Source organism: Macaca mulatta, chromosome 6, assembly GCF_049350105.2.
Source record: "Macaca mulatta isolate MMU2019108-1 chromosome 6, T2T-MMU8v2.0, whole genome shotgun sequence".
Lineage (NCBI taxonomy): Eukaryota > Metazoa > Chordata > Mammalia > Primates > Cercopithecidae > Macaca > Macaca mulatta.
The window spans coordinates 140,334,583-140,346,664 of NC_133411.1; the positions used below are offsets into that span (position 1 = coordinate 140,334,583).

The window sequence follows — 12,082 nt, forward strand, 5'->3', positions numbered from 1 at the left end:
TAAAACAGATAATTTCCAAGGCACCCTTGGAGCTACTAGCTATGCAACACAGGTCTAACTAATGGGATGTAAATATAAACATGCAAGTGGAGCTTCTGGAAACTACTGTTTTGTTCTCTTTGCATAGAAAGAGACATATATTTGCATCTTTTCCCCTAAGCCTATCCTTTTCAGGCCCCCCACTTCTGCCATCCTTGACAGCATCATGGAGGAGTTACAGTATCAGCCCTGGACAGTTTGCCTGTAGACTTTTCTACTGTAAGAAGAAAAACAGACAGACAATAATAACAAAAAGACAAGCTCCAATTGAGTTTATGCCACTGTTACTTGGTTTGCCATCAAACACAATATTTTAAACCTAAACAACAGCTATGGTGTTTCACAGATTTGACATAACCAACAACAAATGGACCACTCCAATTTTTCTGGATACTTAAAAAATAAGGCCTTCACACCAACACAGGTCCCAGATTGGCACTCTTGAATGACTAAGTTTGTAATTATTTCAAAGGTTCCATACATTTATAATCAAGTACAGAGAAGATTAATGTAGATTCTTTATTGATTCCACCAATGTATTAGTAGTATCTGATAATAATAAATGGTATTTTTACATTCTCTTAACCAAAAATATAACAAATATTTACACTCAGTAAAAATACAAAAAGCATACAGAGGCACTGTCTTTCTGAAAGACATAAGTTTAAGAGGTATCAAAAAATAGGAGACAAACATTGCTTGTTACAGGATACCTTACAATCAATGAATTGTGCAGCAGAATTGCTATCTGATTATTACAGATGTGCAGTTTTGTTTTTGTCTTTTGCTGATTAGCTTACATGTCTCAATTTTAAAAGATCAAGTTCAACTGCATTCCGTGTACCAAAAACAAAGAAGCATTAAAAATGCACAACAAAAGCCAAAGATGAACCAGGATTTAAGTTTAAATTTGAACATGTACTGTGACACTTTTCTGAAGATTTATGCCGTTTTTCTAGCCTTCAAGGTAATGCTGAAGGCATACATACACTTTAACATTACCTTTTGTAGAAACTTAAAATTGAATCAAAATAATCATTGTTTTAAGGAAGCTGCTTCTCCTCCTCCCTTTTTTTGTAGAGGAAAGAGCACTTGATAAAAATTGGATTTGTTCTTAAAAACACCCATGATTATCATCACATTTTCAGCCTGGGAGAGATTCTCGAGGAGGTGATGTAGATCGCAATGATGTGACTTATCACCCTCAAGAAAATTCACTAAAGGCTTTTTCTCCCCAAAGATCATATTGAAAGTAATCATTTGGAGTAAATGAGAATTATTAACTTTAATAAGCTTTTATGGAATCATGTACTGGATTTACTAATTCTCAAAATCTTTCACTATAAAGGTATTTTGTTGAAACTTACTATTTGGCAAAAGTTTGCACTGAGGGTTAACTGCTTCAACAGTTTTGGCAGATTGAGAGTTGTCGTGGGAAGAGAGGGCACTAGTCTCTTCATTAAAATTATAAATTAATAAAATAAAAACAAATGGAGATCTGGAATTAGAGTAAATGCAGGTTAAGGCTTCTCTTGTTCTAGTCATATGACAAACTAAGAGAAGGCAGGAAGGTACCCTTAGTTAAAATAGAAAAATCAAAACCTCATGATTTTTTAAGGGATACATACATAACAAACTACAAAGCATTTGGCTTTGGCTCCTGATCAATGTGATCAGCTGATCTGAACACTCACAGTTAAAGCTAGATAGATAAAACAAAGGCAGCTATAAGGTACAAGTCCAAAACCATAGGCCTCAACACTCTGTGCAAGATATTTACACTATTAAGGACAAAGACAGGTAAGGCTTCCATTTGGTTTGAAAGACCTGATAAATAAAGACATTATGAAAACACACATTTTTCTGGAGAAATGAATATAAAATGATGAGAGTAGACATCTGAATTGATAAAAAAGTGGGTATAGCAAAAATACATTTCACATTGTTTTGCCGTGGCCATGAAAACAAAATTATGTAAATCAGTGAAGGAAAAAAAGTATAATCAGAGGACCACTGTTTATAGGCCAAATCACTGAAGTGTAACTTTCAAACTAGGATTTTTGGTTCAGGTTATTTCCCATTTCAAAGGACCAAGAAAGCTATGGAACCACCAAGCCTCATTTTATCATACCTGGGATTAACTTCTAAGGCTTCAGTTTCAGATTAATGATTTTTTACCACAGGAATTTTTCAGACACGCTATTATTCCTAAAATAAAGAGACAATCATTTTGATGGGAAAGATGAACTACTACCATTTACCCCTTAAAACTGATACATGATTTTAAAATGAAGGGGGATAGGCAGGAAGACACAGCGGAGACAGCTAGGGAAAGACAACACATTTCTACAAGGGAGGCCACAAACCAACTAAATCCTACGTGGGACACATACGGACAGCCATTCAGAAGTAAACCCATCTTGGCTGCAAGTTGATCTGGGTAGTGCATGTTAATGGCTTTGGCTTTTTTTTTTTTTTTTTTTGGTAATTACAGAAGTTTATTAAAATTCCACTTGCTTTTACACTAAAAAAATTGAAAAAATTAAACTTAATATATATAAAACATTATATTTGCAAAAATGTGAAAAATCTGCCTCATCCAGTAAACAGTCACTGAAATTTTAATTAAGAGTGCCATGCCCATGAGGCTGGAAAAGTATGTCCTCTCAAGGGCTAAAAACTGAGAACCAAGAGACAATCATTTCTATAACTCCAGCTCCTCTTTCTCCCACAAAATTTTGCTGCAGGCAGCTGAGAGCTGCAGGGTATGTCAGGTCAGACACAACCTGGTGCTATGAGACATGGGGGTGGCATGCTGCAGAACACTGCATAAAGTCAAATTCATCCTCATGATTACAACACCCATGATAAGAATTTCTTTAAAAAAAGTATTCCATACTTGAGTTATGAGAGATTTTAGTTTTGGATTTCTATAGAACAGGACTCTCTAGAACCCATTCTCTATTTGTGGGATCTATACTTTTAGTTACAATTCGATGCAGCATAACTTTCACTTAAGAAAGAATTTGTATACATGTCATTTAACATCAAAATTTCATTCTTTGGAAATTAGGGTTCCCACCCTCCTCCCCAAACTACTCCCTCCCATTTCCCAAAGGACTGACAAGAAACCCTGTGGCAGCTTCATTTGGCTTTCCACACCATGACCAGCAGGTTCCTAACACCTCAACTGCAAAGGGCTTCCTATTTCTCTCAAACTGAGACCTACATTGCATTGGTGCTACAGATCAAGTCACATCTGTGTGTAGATCAAGCATATCACCTCTGTAAAGATGACTTCTGTTTGGTCAGATCAGAGACAATTTTATGACCTCAAACATGAACATCAGCTAACAAGAGCTCTCAAATACAAACAAAATCACAACAATGCAAATAGTAAGTTATTATTCAAATATACAAGAATATCCTTGGTATTGGCAGATACTTTCAATCTGTCCTTCAGCCCAAGCTATGGCTTGGAAATAATAATGCCACTGTCTTTAAAATAGCTTATTAAAGAAAAATCTATAGCAATATACAGAAGGATCACTCTGAGTTTAAATTTTTTCTGTAACTGTGGTCCCAAGGCAGTTCTGGCGTGCAAAGTGGAGACTGGTATCCAGGCATAGCATCCATTGCTCAGGAAACTATTCATCTGCAGAAAGTAAATGAAAGGAAGCATAACTCAAGTCTATTTCATTGCTCAGAGTAGAGGGAATAAAACCTCTGGACTGGTTGTAGCAATGAACTGTTTGTCAGCAATGGCCTGCAGAATCATGAGGTGGTTCTGCCCATTCCTCCATAACTTTCAGTGGTTTTCAAATAGGTCATCCAAAGGCTAGACTGCTGAAACTTGTTCATTTTCTAAAAATAAAAAAATATAATTAACTGGCAGATGAGCATATTAATGAGATCCTAACAATCTAGTTATCTATTTAGAAAATCAAAGTCAACAAAGAAATCCTCTCAAACATTGCATCGAGGACCAGATTTTATTATAGTAATACCTAGGATTTCTGATCACATTGAAGGTTGACAACAAACTGGAATTTCATAGTTATTAATCACTTTATTACTCTTGTTTAAAACCATAAATTTTCATTTATTTTCAATAAAACAATCATTTCTGAAACTATTGGCACACCTACAAATTCAGTCAAGACTTTTGCTAATAAAAGGAACTAAATAAATAGAATCATTTCAGATAATTTGGCATTTGAAACACAGTTTCAAGTTTCCATGCATTAATGTAAAATACAATTCCATTAATGTTAACTGCTTTTTCTCAAAATTATCCCATTAGATTGAGCCACTGTTTTATCAAAGATAAGAATATTCCATTTGAGTCACAGGGTACTAGGCACACAGAAATAGGCAGCTCGCCCATTTCATTTAAAAAATACACCATCAGTGCGGGGTACAGTGGCTCACACCTGTAACCCCAACTTTGTGGGAGACTGAGGCTGGCAGATTGCTTGAGTCCAGGAGTTCAAGACCAGCCTGGGCAACATGGTAAAATGCTGTCTCAAATACAAAAAACTGTGGTGGTGTGTGCCTGTAGTCCCAGCTACTTGGGAGGCTGAGGAGGGAGAATTACCTGAGACCAGGAAGTTGAGGCCGCAGTGAGCCATGATCATGCACTCCAGCCTGAGTGACACAGCAAGACCTTGTCTCAACAAACAAACAACCCACACCATTGGTTGGGTATGGTGGCTCAGGCTCAGGCCTGTAATCCCAACACTTTGGGAGGCTAGTGTGGGAGGACTGCTTCAGGCCAGGAGTTCAAAACCAGCCTGGTAAATATAGTGAGACCCAGTCTCTACAAAGGAAAAATTTAACAATGAGCCAGGCATGGTGGTGTACACTTGTAGTCCCAGCGACCTGGGAGGCTGAGTTGGGAGGACTGCTTGAGCCCAGGAGTTTGAGGCTATAGTGAGTCATGATTGTGCCACTGCACTCTAAGCCTGGGCAACAAAGTGAGACCTTGTCTTGAAAAACTAAACAAACCCAAAACACTCCCTGATACTATATTTAGGAACTTTATTTTTTTGAGACGCAGTTTTGCTCTTGTTGCCCAGGCTGGAGTGCAATGGTGCGATCTTGGCTCACCGCAAACTCTGCCTTCCAGGTTCAAGTGATTCTCCTGCCTCAGCCTCCCAAGTAGCTGGAATTATAGGCATGCACCATAATGCCTGGCTGATTTTGTATTTTTTTTAGTAGAGACGGGGGTTCTCCATGTTGGACAGGCTGGTCATGAACTCCCGACCTCAAGTGATTCGCCCGCCTCGGCCTCCCAAAGTGCTGGGATTACAGGCCTGAGCCACTGCACCCTGCCAGTAGGAACATCTTACTTTTTAACAGAGATTTCTAAGGCATTTAAAGAAACAAGTACTAATTACCATAAAATACCAGAGTAAAGACCATTTAATGTGTTCAGCAATTCATTTAAGAGCCCTTAAGAGAGCTTGTCAACATACCATCCGCTTCGCTATCTGCATCAGTCACATCTGCTAGTTTAGGATGGAATGGCTGCAAATTATGTCTCTGAGGCTGAGTTACAATCTTCGATGGAACACAGGCCACGAGGTTGCTACTGAGAGAGGCTCGTGGCAGTCTAGAGAGGCTGTTATGCATCATCTTTGATCTCTGCACTGCCACACTATAATCTGGAGGTTTTAGGTGTGGGTGGGATCCTTCCTTTAGGTCAGCTAAAGAAATCCCCAAATATCCTGGAGGAGTGGGAGGTGGCTCCCTATACCTATCATCCTTCTTGGGTGAGGTGACACAGTACACTGGCATGAAAAATAAGCAATGAAAATGTTAATGAAAAAGAAATTAAAAAAAACAACAAACTTATTACAATGACAAAACAGAACTTAAAAATAGACAAAATGAATAAACTTGAATGACGGCAGATTAAAAACATTTTTAAAAAGTTTAATAAACAAACCTCTTTTTAAAATACATAAACAACTATATTAAGTCCTGTAAACATTAAACAGAATGAGAGAGTTGAAGGAGATGACACTGATGACAAGCTTCCTTCCACAATTCAGCCCCCATATCACAGAAGTACATGACAACTCCTGAAGTCACACCAGCCCTAAAGATGTCAGAAACATTTAAAAGTTCACCCTAAACATCTATTCTCTGTAAACTGGGAGAGTTTACATAGAAATGACATTCAGGCCATCTGTTTAAGGGCTGTTTCACCTTCTCCCTGAGGCATGAGCCACTGTTTTCTGGCACTGCTGCGCATATTAGTTCTCGGTCCCAGCACAAAAACTTTAACTTTGCTGATATGAAGGAACTAATTCCTTCAAGAACTTTACTTCTGGCCAGGTGTGGTGGCTCACACCTGTAATCCCAGCACTTTGGAGGCCAAAGTGGGTGGATCACCTGAGGTCAGAAGTTTGAGACCAGCCTGGCCAACATGGTGAAGCCCCATCTCCACTAAAAATACAAAAATTAGCTGGGTGTGATGGGGGGTGCCTGTAATCCCAACGACTCAGGAGGCTGAGGCAGGAGAATTGCCGCATCTGGGAAGCTGCAGTGAACCGAGATCGCGCCAGTGCACTCCAGCCTGGGTGACAGAGTGAGACTCTGTCTCAAAAAAAAAACAACTTTACTTCTAGCATCTGTGTTGTAATTAAGTTGAGAATAAAAAAACAGAATTTTTGAAATTTCATCTTAAATTTCTCTGATTTTCAGCAGACATTAAAAACAATGATGACTTTAAATCCTTTTACTTAAATTTGTAAGCCCTGAGACTAAGGTAAAGCTTCAAAAATCATCATAAATAGGTTAAAGCGGAAGCTCCAAGAAATTAAGACTAGTTCATAAGACCAACAGGAAAAATGGCTCTGAGTATCTTGATTTTGCAAGTGACTTTTAAAACACAAAAACTGTCTGTATACAAGCTGAATAAATTTTAAAAGACCATCAAATAATTCTAATATTAACTTTACCATTAGAGAATTTGGTTTGTCCATATTGAATTTTCTATAATTCTACCAGTAAAATTTGCATGTACTATCAAGGTCAGAAAGGCTTTCCATTCCCATTTGAGGATGGGATGGGTGAGGTGATAGAGGTGGAGAGGTTGCCAAGAGAATAACAAGAAAAAGCAGGCAAGTGATTTGCCCACAGTCAACAAGAAATAAATGATTAAAAAATCTATATTCATCAATGGACAAGAAAAAGATTTTTGTATCTCCGTATACACATATGCTCATAAAGTGGTTACCCGAAAGGCTTCAATAAAAAATCTTGGGCCAGGCACAGTGGCTCATGCTGGTAATCCCAGCACTTTGGGAGGCCGAGGCAGGTGGATCACTTGAGCTCAGGAGTTCGAGACCAGCCTGGTCAACATGGTGAAACCCCATGTCTACTAAAAATACAAAAATTAGCTGGGCATGGTGGCGGGCACCTGTAATCCCAGGTACTTGGGAGGCTGAGACAGGAGAACTGCTTGAACCTGGGAGGCAGAGGTTGCAGTGAGCCGAGGTCGTGTCACTGCACTCCAGCCTGGGCAATACAGCAAGACTCCGTCTCAAGAAAAAAAAAAAAAGTTGGAAAAAAATGAATGAGCTAAAAACCCAACCTATAACACAATTTGAAAAGTAACTATAAGATCAACATGTTTCACCTTCACATTTTTAGTAGTTAAATATGACACTATGACTGTTCTATAAATTTAATAGTTGATTATGATATTAATTCAAAGTACAGTCATTCCATATAAGTAGAAAAGCAGGAGTTTTATATCCATGTATTTATACAGTCCAGGAAAGAAATTTGTAAAAAGTATTTGATGGTTAAATACTAAAAATGTTTACTAAGAAAGCTTGGAATGGAATTCACAAACAGGAGTTGGCCTACTCATGATGTACACCAAGAGAGAATACTGAAAAATGTTCTGGACTTCTTTATCGCATTTTCTCTCACTTACCTAAAATCAATAGCAGAATCAATGTTTCTACCACATATGCATAGCAATTGTGGTCCAAACAATTTATGAGGTGATAAAGAGAATAATCCCTTTATTTACCATTGCACACTAATGCGATGATATTCCTCAATAAAACCAAAAAGAACTTAAAAACAAAAGACAAACAAACTTGTCCCTCTAATTAAATACCTTCACATCAGACTTTTCATTTTAACGGGTTGAATAGCTGCTCCAAAGTCTTTGAGAAACCATGAATTTTTGGGAAATAATTTGTTTGTTTGTGAAGGAAAGAAAGGTTGTTAGAGAATGAATTTTTGCAATGATAAAATCCAGGGCCGAGATATCCCAATGCCATTTTTTGACTACTTAATCTCTAAATGCCACAGACAACAAAAACACAACTTACCAATCAAGCCCTTTTCTGTACTTGAAGTGACAGTTTTATAAACTGGGTCAGTGGCATCCTTGGGGTCCAAGCCTTCAGATGACTCAGTTGGGGTGCTCTCCAATACTCTCCGTTTAACTGTCCCATAGTTTGGTTCATACGTGTCAGACAGAGAACTGGAGGAGGCCCAACTCTTTCTCTCTAGGCTTCCTTTGCACTGCCCACAAGTTCTAGAGCAGCTTTTAGGACAGGAATAGGGCTCACAGTCAGTGGGTTCAACTTCAGCAATGGGGTCATCCAAATGGGTATGTCTGTAAGAGTTCAAAAAATCCCAGCTTTTTGGGTTGGGAAGGCTTTGGAAGTTGTCATGGGAGCTGCTTGAACACGAAGTCCAACTTCCACGACCACTGTCAGCTGCTTCTATAATGACATGCTCATGAGAAATCTCTTCACTGCTCACAGACGATGAGACAGCTAAACACTTGATTAGAGATGGCTTCAAGAGTGTCCACCTAAAATTGGAGACAATGTACAATTAGAAGTAATTTACAGGCTTGCTGGAAAAACTACCTTCTCTCTATTTCAAGTTATTATTGCCTACGAGAAATTACAGAGCATGTACCACAAGTGTTCACGCCAAAACATCATGAAGAAAACAATATTATCATTATTTATCACTAAATTCCTTGTAAGTATTTAGTTAACACTCAGAAGACACAGTAAAGAAACTCAAATGCTTAGCAAAGTTTCCTTAGCATTTTTCTTTTTAAATTTTAAATTTTTTTTTTTTTTTTTTTTTTTTTTTTTTTTTTTTGAGACAGGTGTCACTCTGTTGCCCAGACTGGAGTGCAGTGGCTATTTATAGGCACGATCATGGTGCACTGTAGCCTTTAACTCCTGGGCTCAAGTGATCCTCCACCTCAGCCTCCCCAGCAGCTGGGATGGACCAGAGGTATGCCTGGCAAGTATTTTTCTTGAACTGATTTTAAATGAAAATGCAAAGATGAGATCTGAAATGAATAACATTAAGTATACATATTCATTCTTGGTCATCACAATATTAGACTACTGTCCATGCATACAGAATTAAGAGTTCCCAACTTGAAGAATCATGTTTTATTTTTCAACGTATCTCTGAGGTTAGCCCAGTACAGTGCCAAGTAAACAGCAACTTCCCCAATTACCTATGAAATGAATCATTTATAGCAGGGGTCCCCAAACTACAGCTCATGGGCCAAATTTAGCCAACAGCCTGTTTTTGTATGGTCTGCAGCAAAACCTTTTAAAAGGTTTAAAACAAAACCAAACCGGAAGAATTTGTGACAGATACCGTATGTAGCCTGCAAAGGCAAAAATATTTTACTACCTGGCCCTTCACAAAGAGTTTGTAAACCCCTCATTTACAGTATAGAGCAGAGGTAGCAAACTACAGCCCAGGGCCAAATCTGGTGGTCCCTTTGCTCATTTTTGTAAATAAAGTTTTAATGGGACACAGCCATGCCATTTGTGTATGTGTTGTCTATGGCTGTTCTGGTGTAATAGCAGAGTAGTTGTGACAGAGGCCTTATGGCCTGAGAAATCTAAAGTGTTTACTATGTAACTTTTATAGAAAACATTTGTTGACCTCTGGGGTAGAGATCAAAGTTTAGAAACCTTTATAAATGTGGTAATACTTTATCTTAAATTTTTCATATTAAAGTAGACCAGATTTCACAATATTTATCAGTTAAAATAAACTTTCTCAAATATTTCCATGTTGCTTGATTCTAAACAGAAATTTAGAGTTAATTTTTTTTTTTTAATTAACCTTTGCTAGGTGATTATTCCTACTCCCCAAATTACACTTTCAGAGAACAGGGATCAAGGGCTAGTCCTACTCTCCCAACCTGTCTACAGTGTGCACAGCACTGGAGGCACTTTCCAATATACAACCTTTTTGATTAACCTATAACAGCCAGAATTTCAAAAATTATCTCCCCTATATAAATAGCAGATGCACTTTTGAGTTCTGATTGGAAAGATACATAAAGATAAAAAGTTACTTGAATTTAGTAACACTTCGAAAATGAACACCCATACATCTTTCAAAATAGTGCTTATTTACATATTCAGAATACAGAACATGTGCTTGGCCCACATATTCTTTTATGGATAACTCTGCAATTACCCCATGGGAGGTCCAAGGTCAAGTTAGGGAGCACTGCTTGCAGTGGCCACTTGGCTTGGGTTTTGTGTTATGAACACAGACAATGATGCTTACCCAGGGCCATGTTGACTATGATCTCCTATCCCTGAGGGGTGCTCTGTCTTTTCCAATGCCCCAGTGGGTTCAGGGACTGGCAGGGCCTGAGAGGAACACCGTTCATCCTGTAGAGCTGCAGACATGGAGTCAATAGAACAATTGCTCACAATGCTGGACCGTGAAGAAATCTCACTATGGCTGGAGTCAGACAAGTTGTCAGATTTAGCTGATGGAATAAGTGTGTAACCTGAACAAGAAAAGAGCATTGATCAAACTACAAAAAAAGGGAACATAGGGTGGGGGTAGTAGGGGGAAGGATGAAAAAAAACCCCACAAAAATAACAGAAGACAAAGTAGGAGCAATTTTAGTTTCCATCTACGTAGATATAATGGTGCCAATTATATCTCCACACATTCCCCTACATATTCCCCCTACATATCCATTCACCTATCCATCCACACCAATACAACTACATTCAAGAAAAAGACAGTCAAAGTCCAGTGTTACTAAGAAAACTAGTTTAAAGGTACATCTGTCTCAGGCTCTCCCACAGCTATAATAATCATTTAATAAAATAAGAACATTACAAATATTAAAAAGTACATGTCTTTAAGGTTTCTCAACTTCTTTTTAACCCAATGCTCCTTCCTTTGATTAATATGAATATTTCATGACCTATTCTGAATCCAAAATACCATCTTGAAGTAAGGATAGGGGTGGGAGTCCAGGACTCAAGGGAAAGAATTACATTTTTGCTTTACCAAACTATATATACTTACCCCAGATATTCTGCATATCCCACCTAAGAAGTCTTGTCTTGAGTTGAGAGTCACCATTTTAGATTATTTTTATTTTTTAGACACAGGGTCCTGCTCTGTTGCCCAGGCTACAGTGCAGTGGCATGATCATAGCTCACTGCAGCTTTGAACTCCTGGGCTCAAGTGGTCGTCTTGCCTCAGCCCCAAGTAGCTGGGACTACAGGTCTGCACCTCCAGACCCAGTTATTTTTAAACTTTTTGCAGAAATGAGGTCTCATTATGTTCCCCAGGCTCGTCTTCAACTCCTGGCCTCAAGCGATCCTCCTGCCTCAGCCTCCCAAATTGCTGGAATTACAGGTGTGAGCCACTGTGCTCAGCCTGTTTCAGTTTTTAAAATTGTTTTAGGTTTAAACTGAGTGTCAGACTTAGTTTCCTTTTTCTTCACCAACCTTGCAGAATATTAAACAGCTAAGTGGATACATTTTTAATAATGTGTTATAGAAAAAAACAGCATCTACATGTTCTATGTTGTTCTGTGACTTACTGCACAGCAGACAACTAGACAGATGTTCTTCTGCATTCTAGGGATGCATTGAGGTGAAGGACCCAAAAACAAATCTTCAACAGAATGGCTAATGTACATAATAATCTATTTTGATAATTGGAAGAAACCAAACTATTGTTTAGAAATAAAAGAAAAAGAAAA

General features: G+C 38.2%; 1 protein-coding gene across 6 annotated transcripts in view; it reads right to left on the reverse strand.

Moving 5' to 3' along the window:
- Window positions 1-539: 539 nt before the first annotated feature.
- Window positions 540-12,082, reverse strand: part of RAPGEF6 (Rap guanine nucleotide exchange factor 6) — a 215,647-nt gene continuing 204,104 nt past the window's right edge. For 3 of the 6 annotated variants that reach the window (XM_078005143.1, XM_001101427.5, XM_001101236.5), the window contains 4 exons: window positions 10,636-10,864; window positions 8,397-8,887; window positions 5,517-5,831; window positions 540-3,903 (listed from right to left, as the gene is read on the reverse strand). In XM_078005143.1, the coding sequence (XP_077861269.1) occupies window positions 3,878-3,903; window positions 5,517-5,831; window positions 8,397-8,887; window positions 10,636-10,864 (1,061 nt within the window). In that variant the 3' untranslated portion in view covers window positions 540-3,877. The remainder of the gene's footprint in view (window positions 3,904-5,516; window positions 5,832-8,396; window positions 8,888-10,635; window positions 10,865-12,082) is intronic. The other 3 variants (XM_078005142.1, XM_002804506.4, XM_078005144.1) reach the window with 3 other exon arrangements.